Here is a 22,707-nt window from a genome sequence, read left to right as displayed (position 1 = left end):
TTCTTGGAACCTTCTTGTTGAGAGGGGGGAGGAATGCTCTAAATCCTCTTAACTACTTAATAGTTTGTAAACAGCAGCTTAATTACTTGCAATGTCAATCTAATTTTGAAAATAATACTACAACAGGTACTTCACTGAGAATATGATCAATGATTCACATACACCCATCTAAGAAATTGGAGTGGGCTGAAGTGAGTTTACTGATTCCAGCAGTATAAACACTTTTCTAGAAACATTTTGCTGTTTAGCACTGGATAGTGTAGGGGGGAGACCTGAGTTCAGTACCAGCAGGGTAGTTTAAACCTGTAGCTCCTAATTCTCAAGAGAAAGAGCTAACCATGGGAAATAGCAGATTGCTGTCCTCCGTCCCCAACCAGGTGTTCTACAACTTTGGCATTTAACCTGTTGCTTTTTCCCTTCTTTCTTCTTAGATTTTTTTTCACCTATGCAGATAATCTACTCTCTCTCTGCTGGACTTCTGACTTCTTATGTTCCAAAAGGACTAATTTCAGCAGGGTGTGGGCTACCAAAGGAGGTGCTGCAGTTACTCAGTTTAGATAGCTGTTGTCACAGTGTGATCCCATAGCTTCTTGCCCATAAATGGGTGCTTCAAAAGGATAATATGCAGAGCCAGAAGCCAGTAAGGAGAATCTGACTGTAACCTGGTTTTGTGACGCTTGGCTGAAGGAGGGAGCGTGAGTGTATTTGGGGAGGGAGAATCCTTAGTTCTAGTCTGGAACAGATGAGGCCCCTTTCACTGCAAAGGACCTGCACAAATGTTCTCCTGTTTGCTGTTTAAAAGGTGAAAGTTAAGAACAAGGTTAAGGCTGGCGCCATGACCACCAATGGCTGCTTGAGTGCTAGTGCACTGCTAGCTTCACTTGGCTTGCTGGTCAGCGTTTCAGTTCAGGAACCTGATCTGGCTGAAAACACTCTACAAAACAATGATTGTTTTCCAGCTGGATCATCTTACAGCATAGTCGCCAGAGTTGCAGTGCAGGAAATAGGCATCTTGGCATGGTGGCAGCCTGGCATTAAATCAACTATACTTCCATGGAACTGTGCCTTTTGAATTTTGGACTTGTTACCCACAACTGTAGCATCTATGTAGATTTTGCATCAAATCCCTTTCTGTAGTAAAATCCCTTATAGACTTCAGGGAGTCTTTTCCTTCTCTTGGCATGGGGTGAAAAAGCTTCACACTGTGTTTAATCTTTTTCACTTGTTACGGTTGACAGGTTTCAAGGATTGTCTGTTGGACATTTATTTAGTTAAACTGGAAAATCAGGAAAACCCACTTCTATTCCTGTAGACAAGTTAAACAAAAGGACTTGATGGCTTAGTGACTACATCCAAATGGTAACTGACTGCATGCCCTTAGTGCTTGCTGTTACTGTTAGTGCTTTTTGCCTCTGTTTTCAGAGACAATGTGGCTATACAATTCTAACATTTATTTGTATAAAAGCTAAAGAATGGAAAATAATGTGGGTTTGGAAGGGTGAAAAAGTACGTTTGGTATTCTCAGGACCGGCTTGGACTTCTGCGAATCATTTCCTCAAAGTAATTTTGGAGTTCATGCATTAGTGAAAAAGTAACTGAAAGCTGTTTTTAGAGTGACAGCTTGCCCTCAACTTCCATATAATAAACGCAAAATGTGGATATCTTTCTTAAAACAGGCATGGATAACTTATGAAGTGGTTTGATCATCAGGAGTAAAATATCTAGATTTTTTGGATGTCCTTAAAAATGAGATTCAGTATTTGTTTGGCTTGTCAGGCCTTTTTGACTGAAAGATACCATGTTGTAAGGTTTGATGGTTTTTTTTTGTTGTTGTTTTTTATTTTTCCTGAGCCCCAGTGACTTACAGTCACTTTTTAATGAAGATTTTTATATGGAATTTCCTTAGAGCTTGTGAAGGATGTGGTTAAGGAGACTGTGCTATGAATGTTTTGAACTTTAAGGGCTCTGTGTTTGCTCTGTTTACAATCCCAGAGAACGAGTGGAGATTAAACCTAGCAGGGGAGATTCCTGCTGAGCTCATCATCGCTCCCTGGACACAATAATGCGTGTTCTTCCCTCTCCTGCGTTTCTCTTCGCAGCAGTAGGATCCAGCTGCTTCAGTGGGGTGGACGCTGTATCAGGCTCTGGTACACTGAGGGAGCCCGGCTGTGCAAGAGCATGCACAAAATAAGTCCTGCTGCCACTGCACTGCTTGTAGTTCTCACAGGATTTTCAAACGAGACTTTGCTATATCTATTCCATACATGATGCTTGAGGCTTGGGTCTTGCACAAAAGCCAGCGGCAAAAAGACAGGTGGGGAGGAAAGTAACTGCCCTTTTGCACAGATAGGCCCATGGCTTTGCTGCTTCAGTGAATTTTTTGTTTGTTTGTTTTAGCACTCCAATCTGCCTGGTTTGGAGGAAAGAACTGAGTTTCTCTTTCACAGGGAGGCCAAGCTCTGTGCTTGTGCAGCTCTGCTCTTTCCATCCTCACGTCCAGCTGAGGGATTGTGACTGGCTGCAGGATGTGCCAGGTTGAACAGAGAAGTCCCTTCTGCTTTCTGCCTATGCCAGATGCATGACCTCCAGCAGACTCAGCCTTTGGTAGCTCTTGAACGAAGTGCATAAATAACTAAGAGCACAATGTGATTTTATCTGGGGATGTATACCATCTTTACCAGCTCATTTCTCAGCACTGTGCAGGCTAGAGCTGAATGTGGACTTTTTGTGAACCAAGTTAAGGTTGCAAATACAGAGTTGCCATGCAGGGGAAAGAGGAAACAATGGTTTATTTTTCAAAACATCAGTCAAAATCCCCATATTTAGAGAAAAAAAAAAAAAGAGAGAAAGAGAGAGAGAAGAAAGGCTGAGGTTGTACATAACCAAATGTAAACACAGGTGAAACTCTGCTTCCTGGCATAGACGAAGTTAATGTCTGGAAACAGATCCTAAACAGAGAAGTGCCAGCGCCCTCAGTGCACAGCGAGACTGGGAAGCGTACTGCTTGCTGCAGGATGCAGATGTAAGAGCTTACAGGCATCCAAAAACAGTTTGATAAATGTTGTTAAGAAAAATTGTCAGCTACTCAACACCATGCCGCTGCAGCTTGCTGGAAGAGCATCCTAGGAGCTACTGCTGCAGGAGGAGGAGAGGTGTGCGTGCAGCCCTGGGCCTTGGCTGGGGCGAGGGACAGGCTCCTGGGCTGGAGTCAGCCTGCAACCGGTCTTAGTGCTGTGGGCAGCTGTCTGTGTCTCACTGCCTCTGCAGCATGCTCCGTTACCCACTGAACCCCTTCTCCGACTGCTCCACTTCAGAAAAAAAGTGGGTGATTTAAAACCAATGATTGGTTCTGAACAATGAGAAGGCTGCTACCAGCTTTCCTACCTGCTGCTGGAAATGAAAATGATATTTTTGTATTTCTAAATCATCTGTGGATGCAATCGATGTCTCTACAGCTCTTTCCACTACCAGTAACATGCATAGGGTAGGGACGAATTGACCTAACTGCTCTTGCAGTCTTCTGCATGTGTGTTATTCACTGGCAGGTGCTACAGACCAATATTTCTGGAAGATCCAGGTGGCTGGAATTGCCAGTGCAAGTAATAACGGCCTTAAAACTATAACGGTGATACAGTACTCATCACATGCAGGTCTGTCCCAGTCTGGATACCATCTGGAATCACCTATAAACAAAACAAATTACTTGTTTTTAAGTATATCTGCATCAAGGGCAACAAACTGTAGTAGTAATATTGGTAATACTTACTAACGACTTTGTCACGCTCTGCATTTTCTGGAGACAGAGAAGAAATGAGCATAAGCAGACTTTCACCTTAGAAATAATTTGAGTCTAAACAAAAGAGAATTAACTTTAAGCCTCGTAATGGGCTAGGCAGCTTTATATGGGAGCTATGTTTCCTTCCTGGAAGAAAGGAGGACCTGTTGGCTTCAGGAGAGCGTTAACTCATGGGGCTTTGCTGAGGAGAACTGGTTCATACCTTGCTGACTTCTCCCCCCTGCTAGTAGCTGGCATAAAAAGAGCCCACTCGCCGAAGTGCCTGTCTCAATATTACTGTTTTTACCAAACTCCTTGAGTTAAATATTTTCAGTTCGTAGCTAGTATTAATCAGTCCCATGAATCACAGGATAAGTGCTGCTCTCGTCTGCAATGCTGGTGTTTTAATACGGTGTTCCTCCTCTGTTAGTTCACCCAGGGTTGACTGCCATGATACTGTTTTTGCATAACTAGTGGAAGGTGCCTGGCCCTCCTGGCCCTGGTGTGCTGTTGGAAAACCAAGTACAGGTGTGTAGAGGGGACCGAGGGGCTCGGGCTGACCACCTGTGTCCCCTTGAAGGCTTGCCACATGGGTGTGTGTATGCAGGTTAGCCTGGCTCTTTCCTCGTAGTTCAGTACTTCTGGCAGGGGGAACAAATGAGGGCAACAACATCTTAAACTGTAGCCACTGTATGTCCCAGATTGTCCAGCAGCACCCAGAGCAGACCCCATCCCACCATCCCTTGGGGTAGAAAACAGGCTCTTTCAGCCCTCCTCCCCCCTCTTTAAGCATCACTGCTCACTTGACTTTTGACTGCAGCTTTCAGGAACTGGAGACTGCTGAGCTCTGTTTCCTGCCAGTATCTTTTTTGTGGTCTTTGCTTTTCTACATGTTCCTATGGAGGAAGGTTGGTTGTCTTGTACTTACTACACAGCTTGTCTGCACACTGCTCGCCCGTGCACTTGCTGCATGCTGCTCCTATCTCGTATGGGTGCTTTGGGTAATTCCCACTGCAAATGAAAGTAACACTGTTCTGAAACTGCCCTTGTGAGAAGAATATTAATATCAACTGCTAATTTGTTTTTAACTTGGGTTTTATTTCACTTGTGTTGGTATGGAACTGTTTATTAGGCAGCTCTGGCACTTTTCTGTGTGCAAGATGTGCAATGAAACAGAAAAGGTTAAGTGTAAAAGGGCACCCTCTTGTTTAGGAACATGGACACAGTGTTATTTCAAACTCAGGAATTAAAATAGTCTTAGAGCTGTAAAATTTCTGGTGTGCAGAGACTATGGACTCTCAAAGCTGGCTCTAGCTATGCACGCAAAAGCAGATGCTGTTATTGTGTATATGTATGTATTTGAGCCTTGAAACAAAGCAGAATTCTTGGTGCTAGAGAATCTCTCAGGTTGGTAGTGATTTCATCTACCCCTTGGTAAATATTTTAAGAGCAGCGCATTTCTCTCCTCTGTTTCCTCTCTCGTTTCTCATCTTCTTCTGCCAGCGGGGTGGTGTGTAGCAGTGAGGGAGCAGGCAGCAGGCAGCTCTGCCCGTGCTCCCAGCTCCTGGGGTACACACTGGCGTGCTCAGTGTGGTTACTGCGGTGCTGGCCTTGAGCTGAACTCCTCTGAAGGAGTTTGGTTTTACCAGCTTGTGTGTGATACCACAGCAGCTGCAACTCTGTGCTTCTGCTTTTCTTGGAGCATGGCCAAAGCAAGATTTACAGTGCAGCTCTGACTGCCCGTAAACGCGCTCGGAGGGATTTTATGTGCATGGAGTCTTGGCTCTGGTAAACATCGTGGTAAAAACCTCATTACATTCGACAAGACCAGGATTTCATTGCATTATTACTGTTTGGTGTAAGCTGCAGTAAATCCTGTGGAGTATATTCACCTTAGAAATTGAAATAGTGCATGCATCTTGCTCTGGCCCTTGGCAGAGTTGAAAGTAGTTAAGGATTAGATAAATAAAGAATTTAAGATAAATAAAGAATTTAAGTTGCACTCAAAACAATCCTTGGCAAGATGTAAGTGCCAAAGCCATAAACTGCAAGCCTGAAAAGCCCCGCTCAGCTCCTGCCAACTCCTGCTAACCCTCACTCTTGCCTTCCCTGAGCACCCTGTCTACTCTACTGCCGGCTGCGGTGGGTGAGCGTGCTCCTCCCCTTCCCCACCAGTCCATGCCACTGCATGGAAAGGAATCCAGCACAGCGTTTATGAGTTGTCATGGACTTGGCCCAAAACAGTATGTACACAAAGTTTTTAAACTTATGTTTAGACTGTGGTGGCATTAATTAGCTGAAGAAGGTTAAAAAAAATCCATCCTAGATGCAGCAAATGTCCTACCAATGATGCATACTTAATGTAATAACAAGTGGCACTGCATCTTTGCCCTTTCAGAAGGATTTCTGGATAAACTTTTGCCTTGAGCAGCCCCAGCCCCATGAGTCCAAATTCTTGTACTAAAGCTAAGATTGAAGGTTCAAGCACTGCACACTGCTGTTCCAATATTTATCCAAATCATTGAGCTACAGGCTTAGTTATGCCAGCAAATGTGTAAATATTTGCAGACTTTGGGCCTGTGCCTTGGCAACCATCTGGGGTCCTCTTGGCACTCAGGAGCAATAGATCAGTTTTCAAATGACCGCTTTAGTATGTTAATTTCAGCATCTTGTATTTACCTTTTCTGCCAGTGCCACTGGTTTTTGGCTATGATTTATAGTCCTCATTAAGCCAAAAAAAGCTGGGTGGACAGAGGTGTACATCTTTCTCTATTTTGGAGACCATTTCCTCCCACAAAACACATGAATATTAGCGAGATGGACAACATAAGGTTGCAAGTTGTGGGATGGAAGCAGCCAGACACAAACGCTGTAAAATAGTTGTAATGAAAAAACTTACGCTGGTCCATAGTTGCAAATAAAGTGTGCTGCATTAGTTGCAGGGAAGCCCGTCACTCTCGGACAAAAGTGAACAGCACAGCCAACTTTGTAACTTTTAGCCCAAACAATCTGAAAAGAGAGACATGTACACCAATGATAAAGTCCTTGTTTTATCGTCCGAGCAGTTACAGAGGAAGTCGTACCCTCCTCCATCTCATTAACAAACTGACTGAGGAGTGCTCCCTGGAAATGCTTTACAGTGGAAAGCAGTAGTGATGGATAGATATCTCAAATGTATGTTGATCTGAAAAATGCCTAATTGTTTTGCCTGATTGACTAGTTATCTGTTAAAATGACTGTGAAAGAAAGAAGAAGAACTGACTATAACAGGTGGTTTTCCTTTCTTGCAAAGGAGAAGGTTAAGTTTATCTCTGTTGCTTTACGGTAACCCACCAGCCTTCTGTCTTCCCTGCCTGGAGAAGTGGGTGTTAACAGACCAAATATGTGCAGAAAAGGCTACCTGATCCCTTACAGCTCCTGTGAGGGTTGATTGCCTCCTACGCTAATTCCAATAGGGCTGTGTAGGCAAATTGCCCAAAGACACTCATGCTTCAGGAGAAGCAATGAGAAGGAAGGTGTCCTGGCTGCACTCCTGCCTTTTAACATCACAGGACAGGACTAACACAATTTAGAGGCGGGGCATTAGATCATCTAATATAAACTTCTGCCTATTACAAGCCATTAAGTTCAACTTGACATCCTATATCCAACTGAAAGATTACAATCCAGCCAAATGCTTCAGACCTTAAAAAAATAAACTGTCTCATGCTCGCCTTCCCTCCCCGCTGCCGCCTGGGCTGCTGCTTCACAAACCCCACAGGGAGCAGCACGGCAGTGCCAGTACCAGGTGAGATGTGTTTCACTGCAATGGCCCAATGCTGAATCTTGCTGCGTCCTCATGAGCAAGGTCAAAAAGCAACACGTGGTCACCTCTGGCAACTCCTACCTACAAATATCTCCTCTGCAAGGAAGCCCCTGCACGTGCAATTCAGGTCACCTCTCCACCCACAGTTTCTCTGCTGGGTGACTGAAGGTGCCGGGTGACTGAAGGTGCTCGGTCCCTCAAGGAGTAGCATTGCAAAGCAGGTCTCCTGGCCTTGGGCTCACCTTCGAGCTCCTGCTGGCATTTCCACATGCTCACTGGGGTGTGGACACCTCCATGGGGCACAATTCTACATGGATATTTTTATCTCTGCAAGAAATGTTTAAGAGCCCCAAACTTAAACTAATCCCTAGAAGCACTGCTGCGAGTGGTCCTGCTGTCTGATGCCCTTAGTTAGCAATTACGGGGTTGCATGGTAGTGGTGCTCACCACCCTTTCTTTGTCCTTAGTGTGACTAGTGGTTGGGAAACATGCACGTGACACTCGTAGGAGCTGGCATGGTCCTGCTACAGTGCGAGCATCCCACAGTGCCATGCAGGGACTGTCTGACAGAGCTGGGACCTCATCCCACCCCAGGCTGCAGCCCATGCTCTTTGCCCTTAGTGGGTTTTTTGGCCGCTATTTGGCTAAATGTGAGTGCTTGAGGGCTGTCCCGAAAGTGAAAGACTCTGCGATTGGTTGCTGTTTTCTAATTTAGTCCTGCTTCCAAGCAAATGTCAAGAAGCGCTGGTTCTAAAAGGGGGAAGATTGGCATTGGGCTCCTTTGCAGGAAAGGGTTTTCTTCTTGGGAACAAAATTGGTGTGTTTAACAAAATGCAGTGATTCTTTTCATCCCTAAAATGGTGAAGTGAGAACATCTTGTGCATGCAGACACAAAACAAAACTACAGTACTTGGAAAGCAGTTCACTGATTTTAGAATAAAAATCTATTATTTCTGTGGCAGTCTGGCAACACCGGTTCATGGCTTCGATGGTGAAATGCAGTACCTACCTGCGTGTAATGACCACACACTCCTTTACAGCTATTGGTGGCATAACTGTAGGCGCTGACCTCCTCATACCAAGCAGTGATGGCTCCTTTCACAGTAAAACCTGAAAGTGAGCCCGTCCACAGGTTTTCTCCAACAGGAGTGAATTTGGGGTGAGCTTTCCCTGGCTCTTTGAGGTAGATATTATGTTTAAATTGGCATTTCTTTGCCCAAGCTTTTGCAGTCTTTGCCAAATCTGGATCCCAGCTCTGCAAAATAAAGACAACTAAAAATCACAGAGGTATCTTAGCAAAGCAGGAATTCAGAGCAACTTTCTGGATGAAACTAGGTATCAGTATCACATGTTGCAGGTTTGCTCGGTTTTTACTTTTGCTGAGACTTACAGAACTGCATGGTAAATTGTCTTATGGATTCATTTCTGATCTGAGTTCAGTTGCTCATTAAACATGAGGGAGTTTTTGGGGTAGTGGGTGATCTTGGTTGACTGGTCTGTTGCATACCAGGATTTGTAAGTCAATCAAAAAGTGTTCAGAAGCATGTTGGGATTTTTAGAACAATTTAAGCTCAGCCCATTGATTTGCATCTTTGTGTTTTGTGACTCCAAATGTTAGAGCTGAGTTCATATTTGTGCAATCACTCATTCACTTGCCTATCCAAATCTTGTAGAAAGTTGTCATTTAAGCAACTGGGTTACAGGAGTGTCTTTGTTTGCACTGTAGGTGTTGTCTTTCCATCCTTGGAGACATTCAAAAGCTGTCTGAACACAATCCTGGGAAATGTGCTCTAGGTGACCCTGCTTGAGGAGGGGGGTTGGACTAGATGATCTCCAGAGATCCCTTCCAACCTCAACCATTCTGTGAGTCTGTGATTCTGTAACTGTATTAACGACACTGATATAACAGTATTAATGGTAATTCAGTTTCAAGATACTTTCCTTTTTTGTGTGCGTGCTTGAACAAGTCAGCTATTGAAAGAGTGGTGTGCAAATATTTATAGTCCAGACTGATCTTTAATTTAACTTTACTCATAATCCTAGTTTGCTTATGAAACTGCATTTATGCAAAAAGATTGGACTAAACTGCATGAGGGAAAAAATGCTTAGGACATGGAGGTTTTCATACAGATATCACAGCTGTTTAGGAAAAAAATAATTGCATTTTTTTTCCACCATGTATTTCTCAATGTTGGTTCCACAGCTAGAATGAGCTGTTCTCTGATTTAGGGAAGGAAAATTGATCATTTGACTGCTGAATAGTGATGCAAGGCAGCAGCAAAGCAGGATATGCAGAAACAGGAGAAGTATGAAAGCCTTACTGTGAATCCCTAGTGAAACTGGTGCAAATCTTTCTGCTGATTTTGCAGAGGTTTGGAACAGACCTAAAAACACTTTAGCAGAATGTGAAATAGTGAACAGGAAAGAGGGGTCACATTGGTGAGGTAAAAAATTGTAGATCAGCATTCTTATTTTATAACAAAAGTGTTACAAATGTCACTAGTTGTGTGTTGTTACTTGCAGTTAAACAAGTTTCTGTCTTATATTTTCTTTAAAAAAAATACTTTTCTGGAGGTAGAAATGCCTTGAGTTCACAATCTTCATTTTTATGTATCTAGACAAACAATTATCTACAGCAAAATGAAGTTCCCTGTGGAATAAAGAAATCTTCTTGTTTTCCTCATTTTTAAAATGCTAAAAGCCATTCAAAAATTAATAAATATGCTGTTTCCAATCCTTCCAATAATTCCAATTCCAATACTTTTACTTTCATGCATTGTACTGCTTTCTTCACATTAACTTTTTCCTGGGAGAGCTCATACTTAAGACTAGCATTTGTGCAATGTTTAAAATGAAAGTTATCATGATTTTAATTCTTGTATTAGTTGTAATTACCTTTTTCTTTTTTTTAAGCCTTTTTTGGGAGGGATTTCAGCTCTTTAACTTTTAAAAAGGAAAAATCAGGAACAAAATTACTGTAATTTTAAAAGATGAATGCTACCCTCTTAATAAAGCATACCAAGATCTTCCTAGTGTAAGGCCAATAAAATAATCTCGATAGAGTCTAGAAAAATATGCACTGGCAGTTCAGAATCAACGCTGGATATACTTCCTAATGTCCAGTTGAAGAAATCTGAAGTAAAAACAAATGCAGCTAGGAATGCAGCAGCAGAAGAGCAGCTAATTTTTTTCCTATCATCAGGGTTACTTGAGCTCACTAGCTGCTCACTTACCCCTCTTGAATGGTGGCTACTTTGTTAGAGTTTGACTACCAGAAATAGAAAGTGGTCTTTTTTTGGAACTTTGAGGTCTCACTAATTGTGGATGTTATTATGTATTCTTCTGGGGGTGACCATGTGGGATGTTAAGAGAGGGAATGGAAGAAGGAAGATCAATATTTGGACAATAGCTGCGATCCATCTGAAAGATCTGTGGAGATGATCCCAAGAAGAAACATCAAATAACATTATGGCTCAAGTATTACCCAACAGAGCAAGAAAATGAGAGACAGCTCCCAAAGCTTCTGGAACAGACCAACTTCTTCCAGATCAAAGGTGGGCTTGTCCCCAGATATAACAACTTTGTGCATTTACAGCTTCCACCTTGCTATGGTTGCTGTGAGTCACATAGCAAGGAGAAAAGTGCTGCAGGTTGTCTTCAGTGCGAGGTGGCCACTTTCAGGGGACTTGGTATATTTTCAACCATGACAGATCTTTTTCTTTTTCTTTTTCTTTTTTTTTTTTTTTTTTTTTTTTTTGCATGGCATCTGTAGATACTACACTAGTGAGAAGTGAGAAAGCAGAAGGGCAGAATGGTGTGGGACCTGAGATCTCAGCGCTCATTTCTGCTGCACTTGTTCCGTTTTCCTTTCGGCCCTCTCTGCAGACCCAGCTCTTAGGAGCGGCTGTTAATAATTCTCTTTTGGCTCCCTGGCCATGAGAGCCTTGCAAAGAAAGCTTGAAGGAAAGCTCTTCAAGGGATTTGGCAGTCTTCTCTGCCCTCGCCACTTCGAGCATGAAAGGTTATGCTTCGGTCTGCACATAAATTACACGCTGGGCAGCTGAACTATAATGGCTTAGAACGAGGAGGCTTTTCACAGCACAAAACTACAGCATAAGGTAGTGGGTTGAAATCTTGAGTATGAAATTAGATAATTAAACAGGGCAAAACTATACACACACCTGATTGCATAAACTCGTCTGCTAATTGCAGTCTTAGTTTCTGCCTTAAAAAAAAATTGCTGTTACGACCCCCCCCTTTTTCTTTTACATTTGATTACAAAAATAATTTTTGAGAATTGTAAGCACCATCACAATGTTACACACTTGTACGTAAGCTGTGAAGGTCCCCTTACCATGTAAAGCATGTTGCTAGCTGCCGGATTCACTCCAGACCGGAATCTGTTATGTGTTACCACACATTCATCAATAAACTTTGGATCTCCAATATCAGGCAATGTAGGTGGTTCATAGGAGTCAGAAGAAGGACAGAAATGCAGCAAAGCCAGCACATGAGTAAAAAGTCTTCTTGCCATGATTCTCAGTCTCTGATCTTCTGCTTTAAAAGCAGAATAGTTTAGCTGTATAAGGTGCTTTTAGCTCTGCAGACAGCTTTTGCTTGGAAGGCTTGTGGGCTGGACTTTATCTTGAGCCATGGTAATTGAATATGGTATTCGTGTCAGGAAATGAGTCATTTTTCAGCAGTGTTGCTATGAGAATAGGGAAGTTTAGCTTCAAGTTCACATCAGAGCTGTAGAAGCTTTCTCTCTCCTTTTTTTCTTTCTTTTTTTTTTAATTTTGGAAGCTTTTTATGGTGAGCAAGCTTCCTCTCTCCTGTGGTTTGACACTTGGGTTGCTACATCTCTTATTGCAGTTGCTATGGGTTGCAATAAAGTTTTGGATAGATTTCCTGCTTTCTGTGAAAACAGCTTTACTGCTAAGGCTGTTAGTCTGAGCCAAAATGCTGTGACAAATCTATTTAACTGAACTGTAACCGCAATATGTTGAGTTATTGGAGGGATAAGATTGGTTGAGAACTACAATTCAAATATGCCGCAGTAACTGGCGAGTGTCTCCTGTGATCACACCCCTGTGCTATGTGTTAGTATCAGTTTCTCCTCCCTAGTGTTAGCAATTTGTAAATCATTCCCACCAACTCGAACCCCCAACAGAGCTGGGTGCCACGAGGCTCGGTGCTGCCTGGTGTTGGGGTGCCCAGCTCCCACACTGGGCTTCACGACTGTGAGTCGAAAGCTGACCTCTCACATGTGTGGTGTCAGGTACCCAGCCCTTCCTGCCCAGCCCCACCACCACCATTACCTTCCTTTCCACAGTTCCTTAACTTTTGCCTCTTGCTGAAGCTCAGGCACTTTCCTGCGATCCAGAGCTGGGCATCTCCGTGAGAAGGAGGTTGGCTCTCTCTCTGCTCCAGGCTTCATTTTAGGAATCTGCATCCTTCGAACACCTGGATGTTGGTCATGGTTACCACTTCCACGAGGCTGGGGTGGGTGGTGAGGCCACTTTTGAGTTGGTGGTCACAGCTTGTACAGTGAACCTGCCAAAGCAGCTCCACCAGGACTGTAGGTCCTACAGGTCACACACCTCCAGGTATCCCTAGGTAGACTGGTCACAGGCTGAAAGGCCCTTAGAAGGAATCATGAGGATGAGAAATATTGTGTGTACAACTCCCCTAGAGACCACTTTTTAGAGTAGAATCAAAATAACCATGGACTCTGAATCAGGCAATAAAGCTATACAATGAAATCTAAGATATTTCTGTAAATCAGTCACTTTAAATCCCTTCTTTTCACCTTTCTTTTAGATAGATAATTCTGCCATTTACAGTGTCACCAAAGTAGTGGATTATAGAGTCACTATTTCTCATGCTAGATGCTAACATAATAATTTTTTAAGGTCTTGATACATGCTTTTCAGAACTTTATTTCCTTAAACAGACTGCTTGCCCCTGCATAAATATATGCATATTTTTAAAATCTAAAATCTTTAAATCTTTGTTTATCTATAGGTGTAAAAGATTGTGGCAGACAAGAACTGACAATGGTGAAAATATTTATCTTCTTGCATGGTGACATTTTGCAGCATATAACAAGAGTCTGAACACTTGAGGCTCATATTTATTCTGTTGAATGCTACATTCAATCCGAGCTGCAGAGCGATTCAGGATTTGAGTCACTGTGTTCTCAAAACACAGGACTAAGATAAAGGAGGAGAAACAGCTTTAAGTACTGAAAACACAGCTAAGGATTTCTGATTTCAGCCAGTATCTCTTCGCTTGAAATATGGGATGTTTACCTTCATTAACAAATAAACTGTAAACTATATATAGATAATAGGTGGATGAGGGCTAAATGGATGTGTAAACAAACAATCCATCAATCATTTGGGCTGTCTCAGAGAGGCTGAGATCTTCATTTCTGACAAAGACTGTCCTGAGCCCCTTTCATCTTCATCATCATCTTCATTTTCTCCCCCTCTGCCTGCAATCTCAGGTTGACTGTCTTCTTTTCTCTGCATTTTCAGATGTTTGTCACTATTTTCGTCTGGGATAACTGAAGGTTAACGAAGAGCAGTCATTGCTGCTTTTGGATCCAGTATGCCACTGCAGACATATCTTTGGTTTTCAGGTTTTGTCCAGGCTTCCAGGAGGCTTGTTAGTAAGTATAGTAATACATAGTCTATGTGGTCCCTCTGGGAATCCACCATTAGGCCAGAGGTAAGAGGCTCTTATAGACATCGAAGCAGGCTAGAGCTACTGCTGTGCTAAGAAGTTATACTAGCTTTAGCGACTTGTACAGCCACTTGAATCCTGCCTTGCATAGAGAAGCAGCCTTCTCTGTGCTGAATAAACATCACAAGGATAGCAGAGAGAGATGACCATGAGCGGTTTTTAAATGGGTGTAATTCTCTTACAGTGATAGGGCTGTAGGATAACTATTAGTGTCTTAAATGGTCATTACTCATATATAAACGTATGAGGATACCACTGTTGTACTAGAGCACAAGTACCAGCACACAGTACCAAAAATAATGGCCTTAAAATTGAAACACTAAGGCAGTAGCTGTCACAAGAGGGATGTGGATGCCCCGCAGGCGGGATGTGCGTAGGCACAGTGGGTGGATGGACTGGAGGGCGAGGGGCAGGAGGCCTGGGGGTACGTGGCTGCGGTGGCTGGGGCTGTGTATCCCAGTCTGGGTACCAGTTGGTATAGCCTAAAAAACAGCAAAGAAATAGCTGTTAAAACCCATCAAATCTATCCAGACTTATAGGAAAGTGATTAAGAACAACTTGATACATACTTATCAGTTTCTCACGTTCTGTGTTTTCTGTTGAGAGATCAGAAAAGAAAGTAATTGTGAGTATCCTTCATTAATGTTTATTAAGGGGGTAGCCATTGCTGCTGCCTGGCTGATTGCACCTTCAGTGCCAGTTAGTGCTGAAAACATCCCACAGGGAGGAACTAGGTCAACAAGAGCAGGTTCCCAGCTTAGGTGGGTCTAACATGATTTTACTGAATTGGAAAAGAAGCAGAAAAGAAGCAGCTGCATTAGGAGGAATTTGTATCATGCGGAGGAAGGAATAGCAATTAAAAATGAAACATAGGTTTTTTTTAAGATTGATACACAAAACTAATTTCAATAAAGCAGTTACAGGCAGACAAATCTCACTAAGTACAAAATTTATCACAGAAATATACCTTTGTTAAGAGCTATGATGCATTTGCAGGACTTCCTGGGTGCTCCCTGCTGGAATTACTGACTTGCCCTATGGGACCTTATGGTAGAACTGCTTTCAGGACCCAGCATGTAGCATTTAAAAGCTCTCTTCCTCCTCCCCAGTCTGAGGTGTTTCTGGTTATCCTGTGATGCATCAGTCTAATGATTCAGCCAGGATATCACAGAAGGAAACAAGAATACCAAATGTTCGCTTGTTTCTACAGCTGAATCTATCTGGAGCGTGGCTAGCAGGGACCATCTCTAAAAATCCGTATGATATTCATATTTAATTTAAGACATTGTTGCATGTCATTTCATCTCCATTCATTTAAAACACTACTTCAGACTTTAATTTGGAACTAAGTGTAATGACGAAGGTCCATAGCTGCAAACTGTTCTGCAAAAACAGGCTCTGATTGCTGTATTTCAGAAAATCACAGAAGTTAGAAATAGGCATGTTCTTCAGTATGGTCTATTGCTTGCTCAGAACTTTATAGTTTTCTGGGAATTTGATAGGACATATTAAACAAAGCTAGAAAGCAAAAGTTAAATATACTGTTTCTCCTAGGAGAAGAGAACCAGGGAGGAATATTTGTTGGGGATAATGTTTTAAATTTGACTTTTTGATCAGATAAAGAGGTGGAAAGTGGCTGAACTGATATATCTCTTCACTGGAAACTAGTTTCTGTAATTGAGGACCTTAAATAGCAGAGTATTCCAATTGCTTTTTCTTATACTGTTCTTACCAGTGTTTGGTACTGTTGCATTTTTGGTGGGCTACAGACCCGCTATGTACTTAGTGCAAATTAACTCATAACTGTATTTCCATTGATAATTTTGGCACTTTTGTTTATATTTAATTTCCTTAGTTGATTGCTTTAGTCTTACCACAGAGATTGTCTACACACTTGTCGTTACTGCATCCGCTGCATGGCTGTCCTGCTTTATAAGGTTTTGTTGGGTAATTTCCCCTGAAAAGCAGAAGAACCATATTTTGTTAGCTCAATCTTTTGAAGAGCAAGTTAAATACACTATTTCATCAAACTTAGAATAACTCATCATGGGAAGCTATTATGGAGGAAAAATACCTTTATCAAAAAACTGATCATTGCAGTAGTTTGAAATTGCTTTTGGGTCAGACTGAAGCTCTCACTCACATGCGGAGCAGCTACCTGGTGACTCTTGCCACTGATATTAATCAGACTTTGTGGGGAACGCTGTACCATTCTGCATAAGGGTACAGCAATCTGCCTCTAGTCCCTCATTACCCACCTGTATTAAAAAAAAATCTGTAAAATGTACGTCCAGAAATTGCAAGGCATGGGATAAACTAGAGAGACTGTCTTCCTTTCATTTCTTCATTTAAAATACCTTGTTTTGAGTCTAGAAGGGGCTGTAGAGGGGTGGAGTATTCGTCAAATGGAAAGTTTGCACTTTTCCTTCTTTTCCTGCAGAGGCTGAAGTCAAAATAGATATGATTCCACCACTCTTGCTTATGGTGAGTGCTCTGAGTGAGGATCTGCTCTCCTGCTTTTTTCAGAAAGGGATTTTCTGCAGCTCAGGCCATGGGCAGCAGCCTCTGTTTTAAGTGGCTGGGGGAACTTCCTCTCTACCAGTGACATCTGGGTGTCACTTTTTATGGAATTTGACTGCTCCCACTATCGGTAACATCTGATACCAGATCAGTTAGAAGATATTTTAAAAATAATAAAAAACCCCAAAGGCCATAATTGGCTTACGCTGGTCCGTAGTTACAAACAAAATGTGCTGCTCTGAAGAGTCCTGGAAAATATTCAACTGCATTGCAGAAGTGAACTGCACAGCCAACTTTGTAACTTGTGGCCCAGACAACCTGAAAGGCAAAGCGAGATATGTAATGTGCCTGTTGGAAGACTGAAAAAGCTACTAGAATTCACAGGGTTAGGGGAGGAACCAGTGACTGAAGTGAACGGCTCCTGTGGTAGTTTAAAACAGCCAACACAGAAACAACATCAGCAGCCTGAAGGGAAGCTGAGACAACGATTGATTGATTTTTTTGCACTTACTGTCTGGTTCCCCTGGAAACATGAAAATAGATGCTGTTTTGACAGCCTCATTAAAAGAAAAGACGCATTATTTTGCTTTCTCAACTTTTAATATCTGGCAATACATATGTATATGTTTTGAACAGCCAAAACCATGTAATGTTGAGCATGCTTGGTAATGAGCATCCTGCCTCCAGGGTAAGTGCTGTCCAGCCGTGCTGCATGCCACTGAGCAGGCGATACCATCAGGAGGCAATTGTCTCCTGGGGATCTCTTTGACAGTTTAAAAATCTTTCAGATAAATGTTCTGTTTAATCAAAAAGAAAAAACATAAGTTAAGAATCCCTAGTGGTGAGCTTCAAGTGTGCCTCCTGTTTTCTCTGGCAGGCACTTTTCCTCTGAAAGGTACCTGGTCTTGATGCCTACAGAAGCACAGAGTCACAGAAGCTTCAGTGTATGTGGTAGGACCCAAAAACGCGTCCCAGCTTGGCACACACTGCTGGCCACATCCCAGCTTCACCCGGGGGCAAGGCCCTGGTATGTACTTCTCCTTCCCCACTTGTGCATACCAAAGATGTTGCTATAGCATTTTCTAACGGCTCCTCTGGGCTATGCACCAGAGGATGAGAACTTCTGGAGAGATATGTCAAGGGCATCTGGCCTGAAATACAGCTACACCAGAAAATACCATTTTCACCAGGTGTCTGGGTGGGTGCTGTGGCACAGACATGTCTTGAGATAAGGAATGAGGTGCAAATAATTGTGTCGAGATTTTTGTTAAATTGTAAAGTTCAAAGATGACATCACTATGAAATTGTCAGGGGGGATAATCCCTTTCCATCATGAGAATGGGGCCCAGGCAGCCCTGCTCCTCAGAATATTCTATTTCCAATCTCATCCAGTACTAAAATGGGGAAAAGAAATCCCTGTCATAATTTCTGTTCCAAAGCAGTCTGTTCCAAGCCTATACTTTGATCCTGATAGGTTATAAACCACTGGACAAGTACGACTCACCTGGGTATAGTGACCACACATCTCAGTACAGATATTGGTGTTGAAATTGTAGCTTCCAACCTCGTTAAACCAGTCACTGAGAGCTGCATCCACAGAAAAGATGGTGGCCGTGCCAGTCCAGATGTTTTCTCCAACGGGTGTAAAGGTAGGGTGCACCTTCCCTGGCTTTTTAAGGTAGATATTGTGCTTAAACTTGCACTTCTTTGCCCATGCTTTGGCAGTCTTAGCTAAAGCAGGGTCCCAGGACTGTGGAATGGGAAGAAGGCATAATATAACCTGCACTGCAGTGATTTAGTTGAATTCAAACACCTTTAAGCAAACGCTTTTCATTCAAGAATTCTTTTTTCCCTTTCTGCTTCCCATCCTTGTAAGAAGTTTCTTTCTCTGTCCTGTCATTTCTACACCCATAGCAAAAAGAAAAGTTCTTTCTCCCTTAGGTATTGCAGGACCAGTAGTATCTATCCACTGTCCTGTGGTATTTGACTTGTAAAATATTTGGAGCTGGATTGCAGTGTTGAAGCGGCTAGGCCTGAGAGCAAGTAAGTAGGTGAAACCACTGGCTGTAGAGGGGCTTGAGGAACTTTTTGCCTAGGAGTTGTTGGCTGTCCAGAGATTTGTACTTCATAGGTATCACTAGACTGGATAGGAGTCCTATTCTGCTGGCCAGGATGGAAAAGAGCAGAGTCACAGTTGCTCCCTTCTCTACCTCTTTCTACCACTTTGCTCTTCTACCTCCTCAGCAGGTGAAAGAGCTACTGAAAGAGCTACTCCTAAGGGCCTTCTGCATGTCCAAAGCAAATGAAAGCTCACTCAGTTCTACTGAGCTGAGGAAGAACTATTCACATCCTGAGTGACACAAATGATAATTTGAGAAATTGGTCTGCAGGACTTGCTGAAAATGTTTGTGTTACTGAATGACCAGGCAATAAAATGGCAGATGAAATTCAGTGTAGAAAAATGTAAATTGAAGGATGTGAGAAAAGAAAAAAACTTGACTTTTTGCTCATAATGATAAGTTTGGAGATGACTGTTACCATTTGGAAATCAATGTTTAGTAGTAGTTTAAAAAGCAAATCAAGTGTTAAAAATTTCTTGAAGAGGAATGGAGAATAAAACCGAATATAAATTTACACCACTGTGGAAGTCTGTTATACCTGCTAAATACTGTATGCAGTATCTCATCTTAAAAAGGGCACAGTAGAACTGGAAAAGGCACAGACACCATAGATGAGGGTGATCATCCTAGTGGGCAGCTTTCATGAAGCAACAAAGAGTGCTCTGTAGCTTTGAACAGAGACAACTGGACATCTTGTGTGGATCGAAACATGTAACTAGGGAATGATTACTTGCTTCTTCCAATACAAAGACCAAAGAGTAGCAAACGAAGCTAGGAATTAGTGGGTCCAAAACAAATGCAAGGAGATATCACTTCACACAACTTGCAGCTAGGTTGTGCAGGTATTTGCTACAGGATGAGGGGATGGTAAAAATTTGCATTTTTCAGCTCAAGGCTGAAAAAAATCATACAGGAAAAAAATCATCAAGAGCTTTTAAATATAATGCAATAATTTTGATTCAAGAGGTTCTTGTATATTGTCTTGCTCATATTCTAGACTTGGTGGATTTTTGGTCTGACCAGCTAAGTTTGTTCTTGTGCTCTATCGTTCTTAATTAAACACTGATTTTAAGAAAATGGCAAGAAATTAAAATCACACGTAGTCTGAGTTTTAGATCTCTTCTATGAATTTCCTTTCACAGAAGTGACACACATTGTTCCTGCGGTTATGCACTTAACTTTCCAGCTAAACAGCACTGCTGCAGGGCTCAAAGTAATGGCATTCACTGACAGGGGTTACCTCCTCTGATCTACCTTTTCCTTACATTTCCCCTTACATATTCCTACCATTTCCTTACATTTCCTTACATATTCCAATTAGCTGAGACCTATCCATGGCCTGTTCCAATATCCATTATATTTATAGGAAGCTCTGTTTTCCATCCCAAGTATTAGTACCCCTATTCTCCAAACCATGTTATATCAAGTGAAGTCAGATGCCTGTATGCACACCCTGGCAAACCCCTTTCTACAACACACATTTTGGATTGGAAGAAACAAGGGGAGATGCTAGATTTTCAACACCGGGGAATCCTGTCATGCAGACTGACTATTCTGGGGCTTTTTAACACCAAACAGCCTCCCTGTATCGTGAAACATGAACTAACGTAAGAAAGGTTACTATCACTTTTAAAAAGTGGTAAATGAAATGCTGAGAGATGAACAATATATATATTTTTACAACACAGCAAGACTGGCTAAAGGTTAGCACAGCAACCTATCCCTAAACAAAGAATTCCCTTCAAATTAGTAGGACTAAACAATGCTGTGAAAATGAATTTCTTTTCTATTCTATTTCCTTCAAAGAACTATCATATATACTATGGAAATCACTGACAGCAAGGGAAAGAAAAGTACAAAGCAAATTGAGAAGATGGACTAGTTTAGCAGCACAATCTATATTAATTTTCAAATTGATCACAAACACCTCCTTACCATGTGAAGCATATTGCTGGCTGGTGGATTGACTTTGGTTCGAAAGTTGTTGTGAGCTGTCACACAGTCTTTAATAAACTTAGCATCTTCTATGTCAGGCAAGAGATTTTGTGCAGAAGCATTACAGCAAATGAAGAGATCCAGGAAGAACAACACAGCACAGAAAAATGTGAATTTCATAATTCTTCAATGCTTTCACTTTTTTAAAGTTTTTGAAAGAAAAAAATTTCTTAGCTGGTGATAATACTGGCAAGCAGTTCTTCAGTGTGGTTGTCCTCTACATGTGGAAACACTTGAAAATTTGAAGGCAAGAGGAAGTGAAATAGCTTCATAAGGTGGAGTTCTCTGACATCAAAAGTCACTGTCAGAGGGTAAACTGAAACAGGCATCTGTCATGCATAGCACCAAGGAGTTATACAGAGGTAAACTTTTGCATTTTCTTTGAGTCTGTTCCATTCTGGTTAATTGCCAAGCAATTCTGGGACTGTAGGTCGTATCTTAAGAGGTACTGCAGAACAGCTTTCCTAAAATCTGTGTCAATCATGAAAAAAGTAGCTTTGACAAAATACAAATCTGCTGTTAGTTGATTCTCTTGCAGTATGACTTAGTCATACCAGGTCGGTAAGTTAGAATTATTTTACAGGACCTTTCCTCCATTTCAGAAGTACTCTAAGAATAAACAGAATTAGGAAAAGTGCATATATTGAGATTTGACTTCACTAGCAGAAAACACATTCCTGGACAGCAGCTTACTTGGAACAGACCTTATGGCCCTCTAGTTTGTTGTGCAGCAAAAGCATGATTTAGGAATCCCAAGCATGAATATGTGTTGATTTTATTCTTTATGAACCATTTGTAATTGTCTGGTAGTCTGAAATTATTGCAAGAGCTTTCTGTGCTCCCAGAAAGAGAGAGGCTATCAGCATGAGCATTCCTAGCGTAAAATTCCAAAGCTGATCACTTCCTCAGACAGTAGGGATGGACTGTATTGGGATTTGTACTGTCTCATTGACGATTCTACAAGTTAGATAAAATTTTGTTTATTTTTCAAACCTAAAACAAATTGTATGAACACACAAAAGCATCAGAACAGCCGCACAGTTGGAGAACTAAAGTCTGTAATTCAGACTTAGATAGGTTTAAAGAGAAAATCTGTGGAAGACTGCAAATAGCATTCATGGGTCTGTCTCCCCAATCATTTTTTCAGAGCAGGCCTCATCATGCTAAACACTTGTGGAAATGATTGTTCTGGTGTTGCTTTTCCTGGTTGCGTGATGACTTTTTTTCCCCTCCCTGATGGTAGATTTGATTTCCCTCAGAGAATTTATGAAGATGTGTGACATCTAAGAAAGAGCTGTAGCCCTCCAACAGCATCACAACTATATCTGAGCTATAAATAGGAGGCATATAATCAAATATTTCTTTGTGGATGTGTGTATGGATGGCTGTGACTTGCTAGCTCTCCCCACATTCCTCTTAGCTCTGCCATGATTCGCTGACTGATATCAGGAAGGTAGGGGCAACTGTAGAAGGAAACAAAGTGGAGGGGCACCTGCTGGTATTTTGGAGGGGGTTTTCTTCCTACAGGTGATGTAACCTTCTGTCCTACCCAAGGATGTGGGTTTTTCCTATCAGCTGCCTGCTTCTGGGCTGCAAGGACCCTCATCTCCACCATGTGCTCTCCAGAAGCCTGCAAGGTACCATGCAGGTGCCACCGGCAGGATTGGGGGGGTGGGGGGGGATGTAGCAGTCCTAATTATGATGACTTAGATCGTTATGGTGAATGGCCCCCTCTCCTGCATCTA

General features: G+C 42.1%; 2 protein-coding genes across 2 annotated transcripts; both read right to left on the bottom strand.

Moving 5' to 3' along the window:
• Window positions 1-2,771: 2,771 nt before the first annotated feature.
• Window positions 2,772-12,288, bottom strand: LOC112983288 (glioma pathogenesis-related protein 1-like). The gene is made up of 6 exons (XM_026100298.2): window positions 11,935-12,288; window positions 8,590-8,835; window positions 6,675-6,784; window positions 4,704-4,786; window positions 3,767-3,793; window positions 2,772-3,683 (listed from the first exon to the last, which is right to left on the bottom strand). The coding sequence occupies exons 1-6, from the start codon at window positions 12,112-12,114 to the stop codon at window positions 3,532-3,534; spliced, it is 798 nt and encodes a 265-aa protein (XP_025956083.1). The 5' UTR covers window positions 12,115-12,288; the 3' UTR covers window positions 2,772-3,531.
• Window positions 12,289-13,697: 1,409 nt separating this feature from the next.
• On the bottom strand, window positions 13,698-21,276 carry LOC112983287 (glioma pathogenesis-related protein 1-like). The gene is made up of 6 exons (XM_026100297.2): window positions 20,903-21,276; window positions 18,352-18,597; window positions 17,053-17,165; window positions 16,202-16,284; window positions 14,897-14,923; window positions 13,698-14,809 (listed from the first exon to the last, which is right to left on the bottom strand). The coding sequence occupies exons 1-6, from the start codon at window positions 21,080-21,082 to the stop codon at window positions 14,553-14,555; spliced, it is 906 nt and encodes a 301-aa protein (XP_025956082.1). The 5' UTR covers window positions 21,083-21,276; the 3' UTR covers window positions 13,698-14,552.
• Between the last annotated feature and the right edge of the window lie 1,431 nt (window positions 21,277-22,707).

Source organism: Dromaius novaehollandiae, chromosome 1 (assembly GCF_036370855.1).
Source record: "Dromaius novaehollandiae isolate bDroNov1 chromosome 1, bDroNov1.hap1, whole genome shotgun sequence".
Lineage (NCBI taxonomy): Eukaryota > Metazoa > Chordata > Aves > Casuariiformes > Dromaiidae > Dromaius > Dromaius novaehollandiae.
Note: the sequence above shows the minus strand (reverse complement) of the source record. Positions and strands in the feature narration are given on the sequence as shown.

Excerpts from the sequence above, each read along its gene's own strand:
- LOC112983288 (XM_026100298.2), bottom strand. The coding sequence starts at position 12,114 with ATGGCAAGAAGACTTTTTACTCATGTGCTGGCTTTGCTGCATTTCTGT. Across the intron at positions 4,787-6,674 it reads ATTTGCAACTATGGACCAGC|TGGGAATTACCCAAAGCACC; the intron begins GTAAGTTTTTTC and ends TTTCATTTGCAG. Across the intron at positions 3,684-3,766 it reads AGAGCGTGACAAAGTCGTTA|GTGATTCCAGATGGTATCCA; the intron begins GTAAGTATTACC and ends TTTTGTTTATAG.
- LOC112983287 (XM_026100297.2), bottom strand. The coding sequence starts at position 21,082 with ATGAAATTCACATTTTTCTGTGCTGTGTTGTTCTTCCTGGATCTCTTC. Across the intron at positions 14,924-16,201 it reads GTGTGTAGACAATCTCTGTG|AAAACACAGAACGTGAGAAA; the intron begins GTAAGACTAAAG and ends ATCTCTCAACAG. Across the intron at positions 14,810-14,896 it reads AGAACGTGAGAAACTGATAA|GCTATACCAACTGGTACCCA; the intron begins GTATGTATCAAG and ends GCTGTTTTTTAG.